This window comes from Cervus canadensis, chromosome 5 (assembly GCF_019320065.1).
Source record: "Cervus canadensis isolate Bull #8, Minnesota chromosome 5, ASM1932006v1, whole genome shotgun sequence".
In the NCBI taxonomy this organism is placed as follows: Eukaryota; Metazoa; Chordata; class Mammalia; order Artiodactyla; family Cervidae; genus Cervus; species Cervus canadensis.
Window position 1 is genome coordinate 98,844,470 of NC_057390.1, and position 14,673 is coordinate 98,859,142.

General features: G+C 63.2%; 1 protein-coding gene across 1 annotated transcript in view; it reads right to left on the reverse strand.

Moving 5' to 3' along the window:
* Window positions 1-1,699: 1,699 nt before the first annotated feature.
* NOTCH1 (notch receptor 1) overlaps window positions 1,700-14,673 on the reverse strand; it is a 45,451-nt gene continuing 32,477 nt past the window's right edge. Inside the window, exons 20-34 of the mRNA XM_043470041.1 lie at window positions 14,097-14,250; window positions 13,786-13,970; window positions 13,222-13,354; window positions 12,729-12,986; window positions 12,542-12,654; window positions 11,061-11,632; window positions 10,447-10,842; window positions 9,759-9,907; window positions 8,785-9,001; window positions 8,507-8,594; window positions 8,257-8,422; window positions 7,397-7,692; window positions 6,218-6,365; window positions 5,998-6,095; window positions 1,700-4,813 (exon numbers count right to left, since the gene is read on the reverse strand). Of these exons, the coding sequence (XP_043325976.1) occupies window positions 3,344-4,813; window positions 5,998-6,095; window positions 6,218-6,365; window positions 7,397-7,692; window positions 8,257-8,422; window positions 8,507-8,594; window positions 8,785-9,001; window positions 9,759-9,907; window positions 10,447-10,842; window positions 11,061-11,632; window positions 12,542-12,654; window positions 12,729-12,986; window positions 13,222-13,354; window positions 13,786-13,970; window positions 14,097-14,250 (4,443 nt within the window). The 3' untranslated portion in view covers window positions 1,700-3,343. The remainder of the gene's footprint in view (window positions 4,814-5,997; window positions 6,096-6,217; window positions 6,366-7,396; window positions 7,693-8,256; window positions 8,423-8,506; window positions 8,595-8,784; window positions 9,002-9,758; window positions 9,908-10,446; window positions 10,843-11,060; window positions 11,633-12,541; window positions 12,655-12,728; window positions 12,987-13,221; window positions 13,355-13,785; window positions 13,971-14,096; window positions 14,251-14,673) is intronic.

The window sequence follows — 14,673 nt, forward strand, 5'->3', positions numbered from 1 at the left end:
TAGTCAGGCGGCATGATGTCCCTCTTCCTCAGCCTTTCTGTTCTATTCATATCTTCTTCGCCTGATTGGGTGAGACCCACCTGCATGGGGGCAGGGGAGGGGCCATCTGCTTTACTCAGCCCAGATTGCAAAGCTAATCTCGTCCTCATGTGTGGCCAAATCTGCGCCACCCCCACCCCCCCACCGCCAGCCATGCTGACACATAAAATTAGCCATCACAGTGTGGACCTACCCCACTTGGATCACCAGTTGTCGGCTGATGGGCATTTGGGTTGTTCCCACCTCTTGGCTGCTGTGAGCACACGTGTAGATGGACTGATATAGAGCCTGTTTTTACTTCTCTTGGGTGTACACCTAGGAGTGTAATTTAGGGGTGCTGGGAGTTCTTTGGGCAGAATTCAGGCTGAATGCCCCCTCCAAGATGAAAGTTCAGCCATTTGCCATATTCCATTTCCCAGTACCTCTTGTCCCAGAAACAAAGCATCTGCGCTCAGTGAGGAAATCTTGGGTTCACCCTTGTGCCCCGATGGGCCACGCCAGGGACAGGTGGCACTCTGCAGTGGAAGGTGGTCAGTTCAGTCCAGTTCAGTTGCTCAGTCATGTCCGACTCTTTGTGACCCCATGAACCGCAGCACACCAGGACTCCCTGTCCATCACCAACTCCCGGAGTTTACTCAGACTCATGTCCATCGAGTCAGTGATGCCATCCAACTATCTCGTCCTCTGTCATCCCCTTCTCTGCCCACCTTCAATCTTTCCCAGCATCAGGGTTTTTTTCCAATGAGTCAGCTCTTTGCATCAGGTGACCAAAGTATTGGAGCTTCAGCTTCAGCATCAGTCCTTCCAATGAACACCCAGCACTGATCTCCTTTAGGATGGACTGGTTGGCTCTCCTTGTTGTCCAAGGGACTCTCAAGAGTCTTCTCCAACACCACAGTTCAAAAGGTCAGTGGACTGTTAACCTGTTTTGAAGCCACTGGGGTGGGGGCGGGACCAGGTAGAGAAAGGGAGGAGCCAGGTAGAGGAGAAGTGGAGCCAAGTAGAGAAGGGGTAAGGTTCAGTGGAGAAGGGGCGGAGTCAGATAGACACGGGGGGTAGGGGCGGGGGCAGGCGGAGTCAGATAGAGCTGGGGCAGGGGCGGGGCCAAGCAGAGAAGGGGCGGGGTCATGCAGAGAAGGGGCGGGGGCAGGTAGAGAAGGCATGGGGAAGGGGGCCTAGGGAGGAGGGAGGAAGGAGGTCCGAACCCTGTGCCTGATGGCCCAGTTCGGGATTCCTGAGACAGTGGTTCTGCCCAGACTGCACCGTTTGGGGCTCACAGAACTTACCGCACTCACTATGTCACCACCCGCGCCAACCAAGGTGCCCTTGCACAGATGTTCCTGCGGCTCTCTCTGCCCCACGCCAGGGTCTGGACTCCTCCCTGTGCCCCTCCTGCCTGCAGTGGTGGTCCCCAGGCTAGTAAGTGGGGCCTCGCTCTCCATGACCCAGACAGTCGAGAGACAGCCCAGAGCCTGGTTTTGGGGTTGTGTGTGCCCTGCTCCCTATGGGGTCTCTGCCCTGCTTCATAGGGCCTGGCAGGGTAGATGGGACACTGGATACCTGACCCGACAAAGTGACCCTGGCACCCAGGGTTAGGGCTGGCGTTCTCTCTCTATTGCTCTCCCTCCCTCTCAGAAAGCAAGCCAGGACCACAGTCGAGTTTAGCAAAATCTGGACGACCATCGGAATCATTTTTATTGCAAATCTGTTAACAAAAAAGATGAAAAAAAATACATCATTTTCATCACCTACAGTTTTGTAGGTAGATAACTTTTTTAAAAAGTTTTCTTTTTATGTAAACTACACTCTATCTTATAAAACACAAAAAGCCACGTCTTAGGAAGAGTCTGATCGTGCCCACTAGGGGTGGCCCCACAGCACGCCCGGCGAGGCCGGGGCAGCAGACTCAGTGCGGTGGGCGGCGGGACCCCCCGGCTTTGCTCTCAGGAGCTACTGTTCAGCAGCTGCAGGTCGTGGGGCCTGGGTTCTGACATCCCTTATCAGCACGACCCTGACAGATTTGTTCAATCAGATTTCTTAAACAAAATCACCCTTTAAAAATGTATTTACAGATATGTATCTGCCACAGGCTTATACTTGATAATGTAAAAATCTGCTCTATCCCGGGGCACACACCCACCCCCTGAACTGGAAGGGGTGGCCCACGAGCAGGCTCCTGGTGACCCAAGCACCCTAGGGTGCGCCAGGCCCTGGAACCAGGGTCTCTGAGCACTGAGGCTGGACGCACCCACGTTTTTCCAAGTCTCCTATAAAAACGGGGCCCGTCAGCACTGGGCCCCAGGGGCGCCAGTTCATCTTCCGCTGAACCTGGGAGATGCAGTTCAAGTTGAGATGCCTCCAACAGGGCAGCCCAGCAGTGTCTTTCCCCAGGAAGGGGGAGGCCTCCCCAACGTGGGGTCCAAGGTGGGTACCACATGGCCACACCTCCAACTTCTTACATGATGCTTAAACATCAGCGGGGGCGAGGGGCAGGGGAGCCTCCAGAAAGAACAAGAACTCACAATACCAAAGAACAACTACGTAATACTGAACCTGCAACAAAGATTCATGACTGGTACCATGAAATGTACCCTTGGCATACCCCAAGAACACGTTTTGAGAGACATATCTTTAAAAAGTTTAAAAGTACACCGAAATGCACGAACCACATCATTTTACACTTTACTTTCCTACTTAAGGTACAAAGTAACCCATGTGCCAAAGGAGTAAAGGGCTTGCTTTTCTTTCTCTAGACGCATCTTTTCCTAAGATGCAGGCGGTCCTGGGAGGAGGGAGGTCCAGGTTTGGAGGTGGGGGTGAGGGGATGTCTGGGGAAATCAAAGCAGGCCCCCGGGCACCCCTGGAGCTTTCTAAACAATGCTGGCTCAAACCGCCCTTGTCTGACATCATTTCTTTCAGGATTCAAAAAGGAGGAAATCAATAAATAAATGGCATTTGCACATCATGAATCTTTGTTTATATTTTACAAATACCTAGGAGTCTTTATCCTAAGTAGGAAAATCATGACTGAGAACTAGTTTATTTTCTTGGAGCAGATAAAAGTTTCTACCTGATGCCATACAAAACAGTACATATAAATAAAAAGGCAGTGTTTCCATGTAAAATAAAAGTACATAAATAAATACTAGAAAAAAAATTAAAAATCCTTGTCCTCTTATTTTGTATAAAAACACATTTGTTGAAAAAAAGCTCCTTTGGTCAGCCCCAGCATCCATGGAGCGCACGCACACGCCCCAGCAGGGCTTGGGAAAGGAAGCACAGGGTCCTGGGGGCAGCCGGCTGTTTACTTGAACGCCTCTGGGACGTGGGCGATTTGGGACGGCACGCTGGTGGGCGGGCTGGAGATGCCCTCGGACCAATCGGAGATGTTGGAATGTGGCGAGGAGCTGGACCACTGGTCGGGGGACTCGGGGGACGGGGTGAGGAAGGGGTGCTCGGGCACCTGCAGCTGGTGGCTGGGGGTGTTGTCCACAGGGGAGGAGGAGTAGCTGTGCTGGGAGGGGGGCGTCAGGAACTGGGCGGTGGTCATGGGCGGGGCCAGCGTGGACGGCAGCGACGTGGGCAGGGCCTGGCCTTCCTGAGGCAGGACGGTGTGCGCGGCCAGGTTGCCGGGCCCCAGCGGCTGCACGTCCGCCTGGCTCAGCTCCCCTCCCAGGAAGCTCCGGCCCAGGTGGCCGCTGGCGGCTGAGCCCACGCCGAGGTGTGGCTGCGGCGGCGGCGGCTGCAGGTTTGGCTGCGGTGGCATGCTCGGCGGCTGCATCTGTAAGTTCTGCTGCGGCTGCAGCTGCTGCGTCGGCACCAGGTGAGGCTGGGAGGCCAGCCGCGTGCTGGGCAGGGCCTGGTAGCTCATCACCTGGGACAGGGCGGGGGCGTGCAGCGGGCCCACCGTGCCATGCTGCAGGCCGGCAGCCTGCGTGCTCAGGGTGCCCGGCGTCACACCCCCTCGCAGCGGGTTGTACTGGTTGGGCACTAGGCCGTTCTGCAGCCGGGACAGCCACTCGCACTGGCCATTCAAGCCCGCGGCTCCACCCACGGTGAAATTCACAGCCCCACCGCCCCCACTGCCGCCGGCACCCAGGATGGTGCTGGTGCTGGAGGCCACGGGCAGGTGGGAGAGGCGTGGTGGCCCTGCCTCGAAGGCCAGCCGGCCGCCCCCACTGAGCGCCGCCATCTCGGGCTTGGCTGCCACGCTCAGGTGGCTGACGCCCAGGTGGGCCTCGGGCATCCCGGGCAGGTGGTTGAGGGGCACGGAGGGAGACGGCTGGAAAGGGGAGGGCAGGAGGGGCGGGGAGGCCACGTCTGACAGGTAGCCGCGGGGGGACTCGAGGGAGTCCACGGGCGAGAGCACGCTCCCGCTGTCCAGCAGGCAGCCCTTGCCGTCTTGGGACTTCTTCCTCCGAGCCTTGAGGTCCTTGGGCTCCTTGCCGCCGCAGGCCAGGCCCTTGGTGCTGGGCTTGCGGGCCTTCTTGCCCTGCATGGGGGGCTTGAGGTTGCCCAGGTAGCCGTTGGGCGAGCAGAGCGGGGGCGACAGGGTGGGCGCGCCGCCCAGGGGGGCGCCGTGCAGCGGGGGGCTGCGCACCAGGCTGTATTCGTCCAGCAGCCGCACGATGTCGTGGTGCATGCGCTCCTGTGCGATGTCGCGAGGCAGGCGGTCCATGTGGTCCGTGATGTCCCGGTTGGCAAAATGGTCCAGCAGCACCTTGGCCGTCTCGTAGCTGCCCTCCCGGGCGGCCAGGAACAGGGGCGTCTCCTCCTGGGGGAGCAGATGGGGGCAGGTGCAGGGGTCACCGGTCATCAGAGGGACCAGCGGTCAGCCCCGCCTCTGCCCCACTCATCTCAACCCTCCCCCTAGGGTCCTACCATCACTATGACGTCTTACAGACAAATATGCCTTAAATGCATCTTCTAAGACCCACCCGGAAGACCTGTGGGGTTCTATATTCTAAACCAGCGGGGCTCCACCTTCAAGGGGTCAGAGACCCCACAGGATATCTAACAGACTGTGCCTCCCTCCTTCAAAACCACACAGATGGAGACCCTGCCGCGATTTCAGGGGTTTCAGGGTCACTAAAGTGTGTCTGTGGGCACCAGTTGGTCCCCAAGAAACCCTGACATCTTAGCTCTGTCCCCAGGGCGTGGTTTTCTTATCAGTACAGTGGACATGCAGTGTATGCCCCCTGAGGCTGCTGTGTGGGGTGAGGCCAGACGGTGTCTGCCTGGCACACATATGGCCTTGGCCGCAGCTGCCGCCCCGCCACGGCGGTCCCTGCCGCCTGTCTCCCCAGCAGGATGATGCCTCTGCCCCATGGCAGCCTCAGGAGTGACCAGGCCCAACAGCACCCCCCATACCCCTCCCCCAGGACAGGAGATCCCTTCAGGGGTCAGTGAAGGAAGGGGCAGGTCCGGGGACACAGGAGCCCAAAGACAAGCTCAAGAGATGCAGGACCAGGCTGGGGTTGGGCAGGAAGGAATGAGCATACTTAGACTGCAGGAACAGACCGTGGTGAGGCTGAGAGAGACCAGAGGCAGCCCACATGTGGAAGGTGGCCACTCACTGTTCCATCTGGGGGCCTTGTAATGCAGAACCCCCCACCCCGCCCACCAGCCTCTTGGCCCAGCGTGCACCATCTGGGTCAACCTGCCCTGGCCAGTGACAGCCAAGAACAGAGGTGACGTCGCAGATCACAGTGACATGGGGGGGACAGCTGCAGCTGCCCGTGCCCTGGGCCCGGGAGGGGACTGGTAATGTGGCCGGAGGGAGGTAGGGAGCACTGACCACACAGGCACCCACTACGGGGTCCACGTCTCTGTTTCCCCGGGGCTTCTCCTGGGACTTTACGGGTTAGGGAGCCAAGGCCCAGAAGCTGAAGTCATGGCTCGGGGGTCCCCCAGTCGGAAAGGAGCGGGAGAAGGGAAGTGTCTCGCCAGCCAGCCCACCTTGTTGTTCTGCATGTCCTTGTTGGCCCCGTTCTTCAGCAGCACGACAGCGGCCTCCACGTTGTTCACCGCGGCCGCCCAGTGCAGGGCAGACTTGCCTGTGAGGGGAGCAGAGGGAGGGTCAGGGGTTGGCAGGCAGGTCAGAGGTCGGCAGGCAGGTCAGGGGTCGGCAGGCAGCCGTGGCGTGCCCCCTCCCTCGGACCGGCCCAGCCGGGCTCACCCAGGTCGTCCACAGCATTGACGTCGGCATGGGAGTTGATGAGGTCCTCCAGCATGCCCTCCACAGCCAGGCGGGCAGCCAGGATTAGCGGGGTCGTGCCGTCGTGCATGCGGGCGTCCAGGTCAGTGGCTCGGTTCCGGATCAGGATCTGGAACACAGGGAAGGTCTCGGGCTCAGCGAGTGTGAGCGCGAGGCCCCTGCCCGCTCTGGGACGCGTGCTTGGGACCCAAACCCTGACGCGGATGCAGCCCTTCTGGGGTCAGACGGCCCCAGGGAGCCCGGACACACGTGGCGTGGGAGCCCGGGGAGTGGGCAGAACTCCACCAGGCGCTGCTGGAGCGGTGGGGCCAGAGCATGAGAGAAAAGGACGGTCACTGTTTCGGGGGCGGGAGGGGGGACGAAAGGAGCTGGGGAAGAGCCGTGTGCGGACCGGCCTCACCCCGAGAAGCGCCCAAGGGAATGTCTCTACGTGCCACAGAGACCGCCCGGGCAAACGCGGCCAGGGCCTGCCTCCAGGGGCTTGTTTAAAATTGCCCCCAATCTCTCATTTCCATAAAAGACAACATGTCGGAAATCATTAGACTTTTGTGACACCCCCCATCTGTGCCCCATTTACCTGCCTGCCTGTGCAGAGCAGCATGGCCTGGGGCCCTGGGGTTTGTGGCCGGCGGACGGGCTGGCAGCTTTCAAAAGCTGCTTCTGCCAGGGATGCTCCCCAGAGACCCAGGCACCCACATCCCTAATCCATCCTCATCCTGGAAGCCCAGCAAGGCCAGAGGCCCCCTCCCCTCCACTGCCGCTTGCAGGCAGCAGGCAGCAGCCTCCAGCCCTTCTCCCCACCGCCAGAGGCAATCGATGCCTCCAGCCAAAGCGGGGAGGGCGTGGGGGCCAGGAGGGGCAGGCGCAGGGGAGGGGCCTGTCTTGGGTGAGGGTGAGGAGGCCCGGCCCCTGCAGGCCTCTCCTGCTATGGTCACCAGCCTGGCTGCCCCGAGGGGACGACACAGGGGATTTGGCACCTTCCCCGGCCTCACGCCCCCTCCAGGTGCAAAGGTTCGGGGTGGAGGGGGAATCCCAACTGCCCCTGCTCTGGCCAGGCTTGGAATCAGGGCTCTGGGGCCAGACCAGGAAGGAGGGAAGGCAGGCGAGGGTGCGCAGAAGGGCACGTGAGTGGCTGCCCACCTGGAAGACGCCCTGCGCGTCGGCAGACACGGCCGCGTGCAGCGGGGTGCGGCCCATGTTGTCCTGTATGTTGGCGTCCGCACTGGCCTCCAGCAGGCGCTTGGCCGCGTCGGAGCGCGAGTAGCGGGCAGCCAGGTGCAGGGCAGTCTCGCCGGTGCGGTCCGTCTGGTTGTGCAGGCTGGCGCCCTGGTAGATGAAGTCCGAGATGACCGCAGGCGCATCCTCCTCCTCCTCGCTGTTGCCTGTCTCTAGGCCCCCTCCGCTGCAGGAGGCGATCATGAGGGGCGTGAAGCCGTCTGCAGGCGGGGGCAGGACAGGGACGGGGCCAGGTCAGGAAGGCTGGCCCCTGGCAGCTGCTCCGGGGGATAACAGGCCTCAGCGGGGGCTCGACCCTGTGGACACGTGGCCCACGGAGGCCCAGTGCACATGGCCACACTGCCCAGCGCCAACGCAATCTGTCCAAGCTCCCTGAGGGTAGAACCAAGTCCAGCTGCCAGGTAGCAGGTGGGCTCCGCTTCCTAACCTGCCCGAGACCTTCACCCATGGTCCCGTCGAGGAGACAGAGGAGGTAAACTAACAGGCACTCTGGGTGTCTCAAAAGATGCATTTTGAAAGAAGTCAACTCTGAGGGCAGAGGGCGCTTTGAGGCTGGCTCTCCGTGAGGGGAGGCAGCCAGGAGGCCGAGCAACTCCTGGGGGTCCTCACCCCCTCTGAGGCCCGGGCGTTTTCAGGTACCATCCCTGAGGCTTGGGACAGGGAGGCGGGCGGATCACGAGGTCAGGGAGGCTGCCCTGCACCACCAGCTGCCTGGGGGTGGAGCCCCGGGTGGGGGGCAGCCGCGTCTGGCCAGGCGCACCTACCCGGCCCGCGGACGTTCACGTCCAGGCAGTCAGCATCGGCCTCGCCCTGGGGAGGCGTGGGGGCCATGGCAGACACGCGCAGGTCGGCGGCATCCAGATGCTGCTGAGTCCACTGTCTGTGGTCTGTCTGGTCGTCCAGGTCAGGGAGGACCACGGGCTCCTCGAACTACGAAAGAGGGTGGAGCAGAGGGTCACACCCTGCGGGGCGGGGCGGGGCGTGGCGGGGCGGGGGCCTGGAGCCCCGACTCACCCGGAACTTCTTGGCCTCCAGGCCCTCGTCGCCCCACTCGTTCTGGTTGTCGTCCATGAGGGCGCCGTCCGAGGAGTTCTTCAGGGGCCTGGGGGTGACGGAGGTGGGGGTAGGTGGGACTAAGCGGGGCGTGGGGGGGGTCCAGGGAGATTCCCCGCCCCTTCCAGGTCCCGCGCATGCCCAGGGCCCAGGGCGGGGACCGCGGAGGAGGGGAGGGGGCAGCCCCGCCTCCCGCAAGCCCGCCACCCCCACCCAGACGGCCAGCCGCGTCCACTGACTTGAGGCCCACGGAGTCCTCGCCGAGGGGCTCGCGCCGCTTCTTCTTGCTGGCCTCCGACACCTTGAAGCCCTCGGGGAACCAGAGCTGGCCATGCTGCCGCCGGCGCTTCCGCGATAGCAGCACCCCGCAGCCCACGAAGAACAGCAGCACGAAGGCCACCACGGCCACGTACATGAAGTGCAGCGGCGGGGGCGGGGGCGGCTCCACCGTCTCACCTGCGGGCACAGCGGCCGCGGGCGGGCGCCCGGACATCAGGCCGCGCAGCCAGGCAGGCCGGCGGCCGGGGGCAGCGTGCTGGCTCCGCGGCCCGGCGCCTCCTCGCCCGCTCGCCTCCATCCCACCCCCCAAAATAAGGTCATTTTCTACGCGATTAATCAGAATTGCAAACTATCGCTAAATTCTCTCCTGCACCAGCCGGCTATCTGGAGACAGCTTTCACTTTTTTCTCCTTTAAGGGAGAAGGATTAGGCAACTTCAAATCGCTGCACTCGCATCGAGCTGTTAAGACAAAGGATTTAGGGGGATTTTCCAGATACAAACTTCAACACTTCACATGACATCGATCAATTCTTTGCTTTCTCTCTTTTTTTTTTCTAAAAAAAAAAAAAAGCCGTAATGATTTTGAAATAATACCCAACAAAGAAAAATCGGGAGGAATGGGTGGGGCGAGAAAAGTCTCCCCCCACCTTGCTGGCGGATGTGCGGACTCCCCTGGGTCAGCGTCGCTGACAGCTGTTGCTTCCGGAGGGAGAGCATGCCCGGTGGGAAACCCCAGAAAAGCGCTCCCCAAACTCTGGATGGCGCGACACACGCCCCCGTGGGTGGCAACTGGCTTGAAGAACAAGAGCATCCCCGGGGTGGGGGCCGGGAGCTGGTAGACCGCCTCCCACGCACACCCCCTCCCAGGACAATCCAGAGCTCTGGCAGGAGCGCAGCTTGGCCGCAGCTTGGGGAGCAGGGCCAGCCACTCACTCTGCACGGCCTCGATCTTGTAGGGGATGTTGAGGCTGCCCAGCGAGGCCAGCGCACCCAGGAAGGCGGCCACGTCCGTGGCGCTCTGGAAGCACTGGGATGATGACTGGACGCACTGCCGGTTGTCAATCTCCAGGTAGACGATGGACCTGGGGTGGGGGCGAGCCTAGGTCAGGGGGCTTGGGCCCCAGCCCCTCCCAGCGCCCACCCGGCCAGCCCGCCCCCAGGGACCGGCTCTGGCTCCTATGGTGTCACCCTGATGGATGGGCGGGGAGAGAGGGTGCTCCCAGAACCCCGGGGCCAGCCTGGGGAGGCAGAGAGCTGGGTCCGGACAGGAACAAGCCTGGAGGTGCACAGTGGCCCTGAGGGCCTGCCATGTCCAGCACCAGCAGGGCACGTGTGGTGCTCACACGGACACTCCTCAGAGTGCTCCCCCGCAGGCCGTGGGGCTCCTGCAGAGCCACGGGTAGCCTTGGTCCCCATCTCGGGAGGACGGAGGTGTCCAGAGCCCAGTCCCTCCCCTCCCTGAGAGCTGAGCCCGAGCAGGAATGCTGTCTCTGCCGCTCGCCCGTCACGGGAGCTGAAATCACAGGTCTCTTTCCCCATCTCGGGAGGACAGCGCTGCCCTCTCTGGGAGGCGCAACCCTGAGGGTCAGGGCGTGGAGGCCGCCGGCAGAGGCTCGCTCACCCGCGGATGTCCATGGGGTCCAGCTCCCTGCGCCGGCGTCCGCCGCCGCCGCCCGGGAGCAGCGGGGCCCCGCCGTCCACGGAGCGCCTGATGGGGTGCTTGTGCAGCTCCTCCTCGCGGCCGTAGTAGGGGAAGATCATCTGCTGGCCGCTGGCGTCGCGCTTGAAGACCACGTTGGTGTGCAGCAGGCGGCTGAGCTCCCGCAGGAAGTGCAGGGAGCGGTTGCGCAGCTGCTCGGGCGGCATGAGCACCACCAGCACCAGCGTGCCGGCCGCCAGCCGCTCGGGCACGTGCTCCGCGCAGTCCAGCCCGTCCCACTCGCACTCCGCGCTGTTGCAGCCCTGGTCACAGTGCCCGTCCCTGAAGTGGTCCTTGCAGTACTGGTCGTACAGGGGGCTGCGGGCACACGGCACCAGCTCGGGGCTCCCTCCGTGCCCGGGTCCCCTGGGGCCACGCCCGCCCAGCACCCGGCTGTGCGCTGTCCTGCCTGCGAAGCCCGGGGTCCTTCTCCCACCTGCTCCGCTCCTGCTGGTGAGCGGACGGCCCCCCTCGCCCGCCCCCCACCAGCCCCGCGGGACGTCACGGACGCCAAGCGGCGTCCCCGAGGGCCTTACTTGCACTGGCCTTCCGCGCGCTGGCAGTCGAAGCCGTCGAAGAGGCAGCCGGCCGAGTTGCACTGGCTGTCGCAGCGGCCGTTGCTGAAGTACTTCCAGCACTGCAGGGACTGCGTGCAGTTCTGCCAGGGGTCGTCAAAGTTGAGGGAGCAGTCGCCGCCGTCCCAGCCGCACGCGTGGTTGTTGCACTGCAGGCTGCAGACCTTGTTGCCGGCCTCCTCGCGGCAGCCGGGGAGCTCGCACGTCTCCTCGATCTGCGGCGGGGGGATGTCGAGGCCCACGCCGCCCCCGAAGCTGTAGTCCAGGATGTGGCACAGGAGCCCGTTGAACTTGGCAGGGCAGCGGCAGCGGTAGAAGGGGCTCTCAGCGGTGGGCTCGCAGACACCCTGGTTGTAGCAGGGGTTGCCGCCCACGCAGGGGCTGCTGGCCGGAAACTGGCACTCGGGGCCGGTGAAGGGGCCCAGGCACAGGCAGGTGGGGCTGCGCGGGCCCGCGATGCACGTGCCGCCGTTCAGGCACCGCAGGCTCCCGCAGCTGCGGGCGTCGTTCTCACACGTGGCGCCCTCGAAGCCCTGCCAGGAGGGGCCGCGCGGGCGTGAGGGGGGTGACCCGCCCAGCCGCGCCCCCGCGCCCCCCACCCACCCACCCACAAGGGCTGGCAGCCTTTCCTTTTAAACAAAGTCAACACGAAACGCTCGGGGGTTGGGGGGTTCCCAGGAGTTGGGAGGGAAGGAGGGAGGGGTGGGCGCAGCAGGAGCCTGGGGCACTTTTAGGGCAAACGGACGATCCCTGGGATCCTGCAACAGGGGTCTCATGGCAATGCATGTGTGTCAGACCCGAGGAACACACGACATGGAGTGGGCTGGACTTAACGTGTCAGTGTATAGATCACGTAGCAACACACTAATGTTGGTCGTTGATGGTAACAGTGTTCCCCACACGCAAAAGAAAGTGAAAATGAAGTCGCTCAGTCGGGTCCGACTCTTTGCGACCCCCATGGACTGTAGCCCACCAGGCTCCCCTGTCCATGGGATTTTCCAGGCAAGAGTACTGGAGTGGGTAGCCATTCCCTTCTCCAGGGGATCTTCCCGACCCAGGGACCGAACCCTGGTCTCGCGCACCATAGGCAGACTCTTTACTGTCTGGCCACTAGGGAAGCCTAGAGGTGAGCCAGATATTGATACAGGAAACTGGGTGTGCAGGGGGAGGGGGCACGCAGGAACCCTCCTGCACTAATTCTCTACTAAACCGCTCTAAACAGAAAGACACAAGAAACACTGTCTCAAGGGAAACGAGGAGGGTGGGGTCCAGACACGCAAGCCACCTTGTGCCCTCCAGCTCACGCGCAGGCTGGGGGTGGAGGGGCGAGACGGGGGGGTTCTGGCCACCCCAGGGCACTAGGCGTGCTGAGCGGGGGTGTCCTCCTGCCCCCTTCAGACCAGGAGCCCTCCCCACCACCACCTGCTGCCCATGGCACCTACCGCTGGGCATTTGCAGATGAACCCGCGGGCCGTGTTGGAGGCCACCGCACAGCTGCCCCCGTTCTTGCAGGGCCTGTCCTTGCAGCCGTTGATGACCGACTCGCAGCGGCGTCCTGGGGACGAGAGTGGCGTGAGGCGCTGACCCTCCGCCCCCGCACCGCCCACCCCCCACCAGGGCGGCACCCACCGGTGTGGCCGGCGCGGCACTCGCAGTGGAAGGCATTGACGCGCTGCACGCAGTTCTGGGTGCCGCGGGCGTCGCAGGGGTTGGACAGGCACTCGTTGACGTCGCCCTCGCAGCGCTCACCCACGAAGCCGGGCGGGCAGGTGCAGCTGTAGCCGCCCACCTGGTCCACGCAGGTGCCGTTGTTAAAGCACTTGGGACCCCGGGACACGGGGTCGATGGGGGGGTTGCAGTCGTCCACGTTGATCTCGCAGTGCACGCCTGCAGGCCGGGCACCATCAGACCCCACGTGGCCGCTCTCGAGCCCCACGCCTCCCGCAGGTGTGCCCCGCCCCCGCCCCAGCCGGGGGTCAGACGCCCAGGAGGTGGACGCTGGTGACCAGTACCCCCGGGCCCCCTCCCCAGGTTTGCCCCGCCCCCGCCCTGGCCAGGCCCAGGAGGTGGACGCTGGCGACCAGCCCCGCCGGGCCCCCTCCCCAGGTGTGGCCGAGCCTACCCTGCGTGCCGCGGGGGCACGAACACTTGTAGGTGTTGGTGAGGTCGATGCAGGTGCCACCGTTCCGGCAGGGCTGGGACAAGCACTCGTTCACCTCCTCGGAGCAGTTCACCCCATGGTAGCCGGCCACACACTGCAGGGGGACAGCGAGGTGTGGGCCGAGGCTCAGCGGGCAGCCAGAGTGTGGCCCTCTACCCCGTGAGGGCCGACAGGGCCCCGTGAGCCGCCCTCTTGCCTCGCAAAGCCCTCCTACCGGAAGGACCCAGATGGAGACCCTGATAAGGGCCCTGGTAAGCTACGGTTCGCTGCCCAAGGTGGGAGTTGGTGTAGAGGTGGGTGAATCTGGGGGAGGGGAGACCCTGCCCTACTTCTCAGGGTCTTCCTCTTCCAGCTGCCCCCAGAAGACAGCTCCTCCAGGCAGTCTTTCCTGATTATCCAGCCCTCCCCTGATGGGACTGAACGCATCGTGTGTCTATGGGTCTAGTCTTCTCCCAGCCCAGGGCCTGGCCCTCGGTGGCACTCAGGCCAGACACACACCCCGCTGCCCCAGGGACGGGCGCCCACCTCGCAGGAGTAGCCGCCGGGGTAGTCAGTGCAGGTGGCCCCGTTCTGGCAGGGGCTGGGCGAGCACTCGTCCACCTGCTCCTCGCAGTAGCTGCCCGTGTAGCCAGCCTGGCAGTGGCAGTGGTGTGTGTTGCCCGCGTTCATGCAGAGGCCCCCGTTCCGGCACAAGTGGGTCACGTTGATGCCTGCGGGGCACGCGGTGGGCGGAGCGTGAGGCCCCGTCTCCCTTCCCCAGGGGCTGCCTCGGGCAGCACACCCCCTGACCTCCGAGTTCGGACACCCGGTGGGCACAGAGAAGCCTAGGCAGTTACCTTGCTGCCGCGCGGCCACCTCACAGGAGACGCTGGGCACGTCGCAGTAGAGGCCAGTCCAGCCGCTGTGGCACTCGCAGCGGTACATCGCGTTGGTCTGCCAGCACCGGCCGTCGTTCTTGCAGGGGGAGGAGTCGCACCAGCGCACGAGGGTCTGGGGACGAGGGGCGGCCTTGCTCACGCCCCGCCCGCCAGCTCCCACGGGCCCAGCCCACCCGGCGGGGGACACACACGGGCGCCAGAGACCCTCATGTCCAAGGTGGCCCGTGATCCCCACCCTCCCAATCCACAGAAACGGACACCGAGGCCCATGGGGCGCCCCCTGCTCGGGAGCAACCGGGAGCTGTGGGGGCCCCTCTCTTGCTCTGGGCCCCTGGTGGTGAATTCAGACAACAGGCTGCCTTTCCTTGAAGGAAGATTTTCCTTAAGAAGGAAACAGCTCTGTTCTAACTGGTGTTTTGTGTGTGAACATCTTTAAAGAAGATAAACCTTTTGATACTTTGACATATGCTTCATGAAAACATTGGCGTTCAGCCGCCTTCCCCTGCATCAGCTGGTCCTTCTTCCCGCCCCGTAA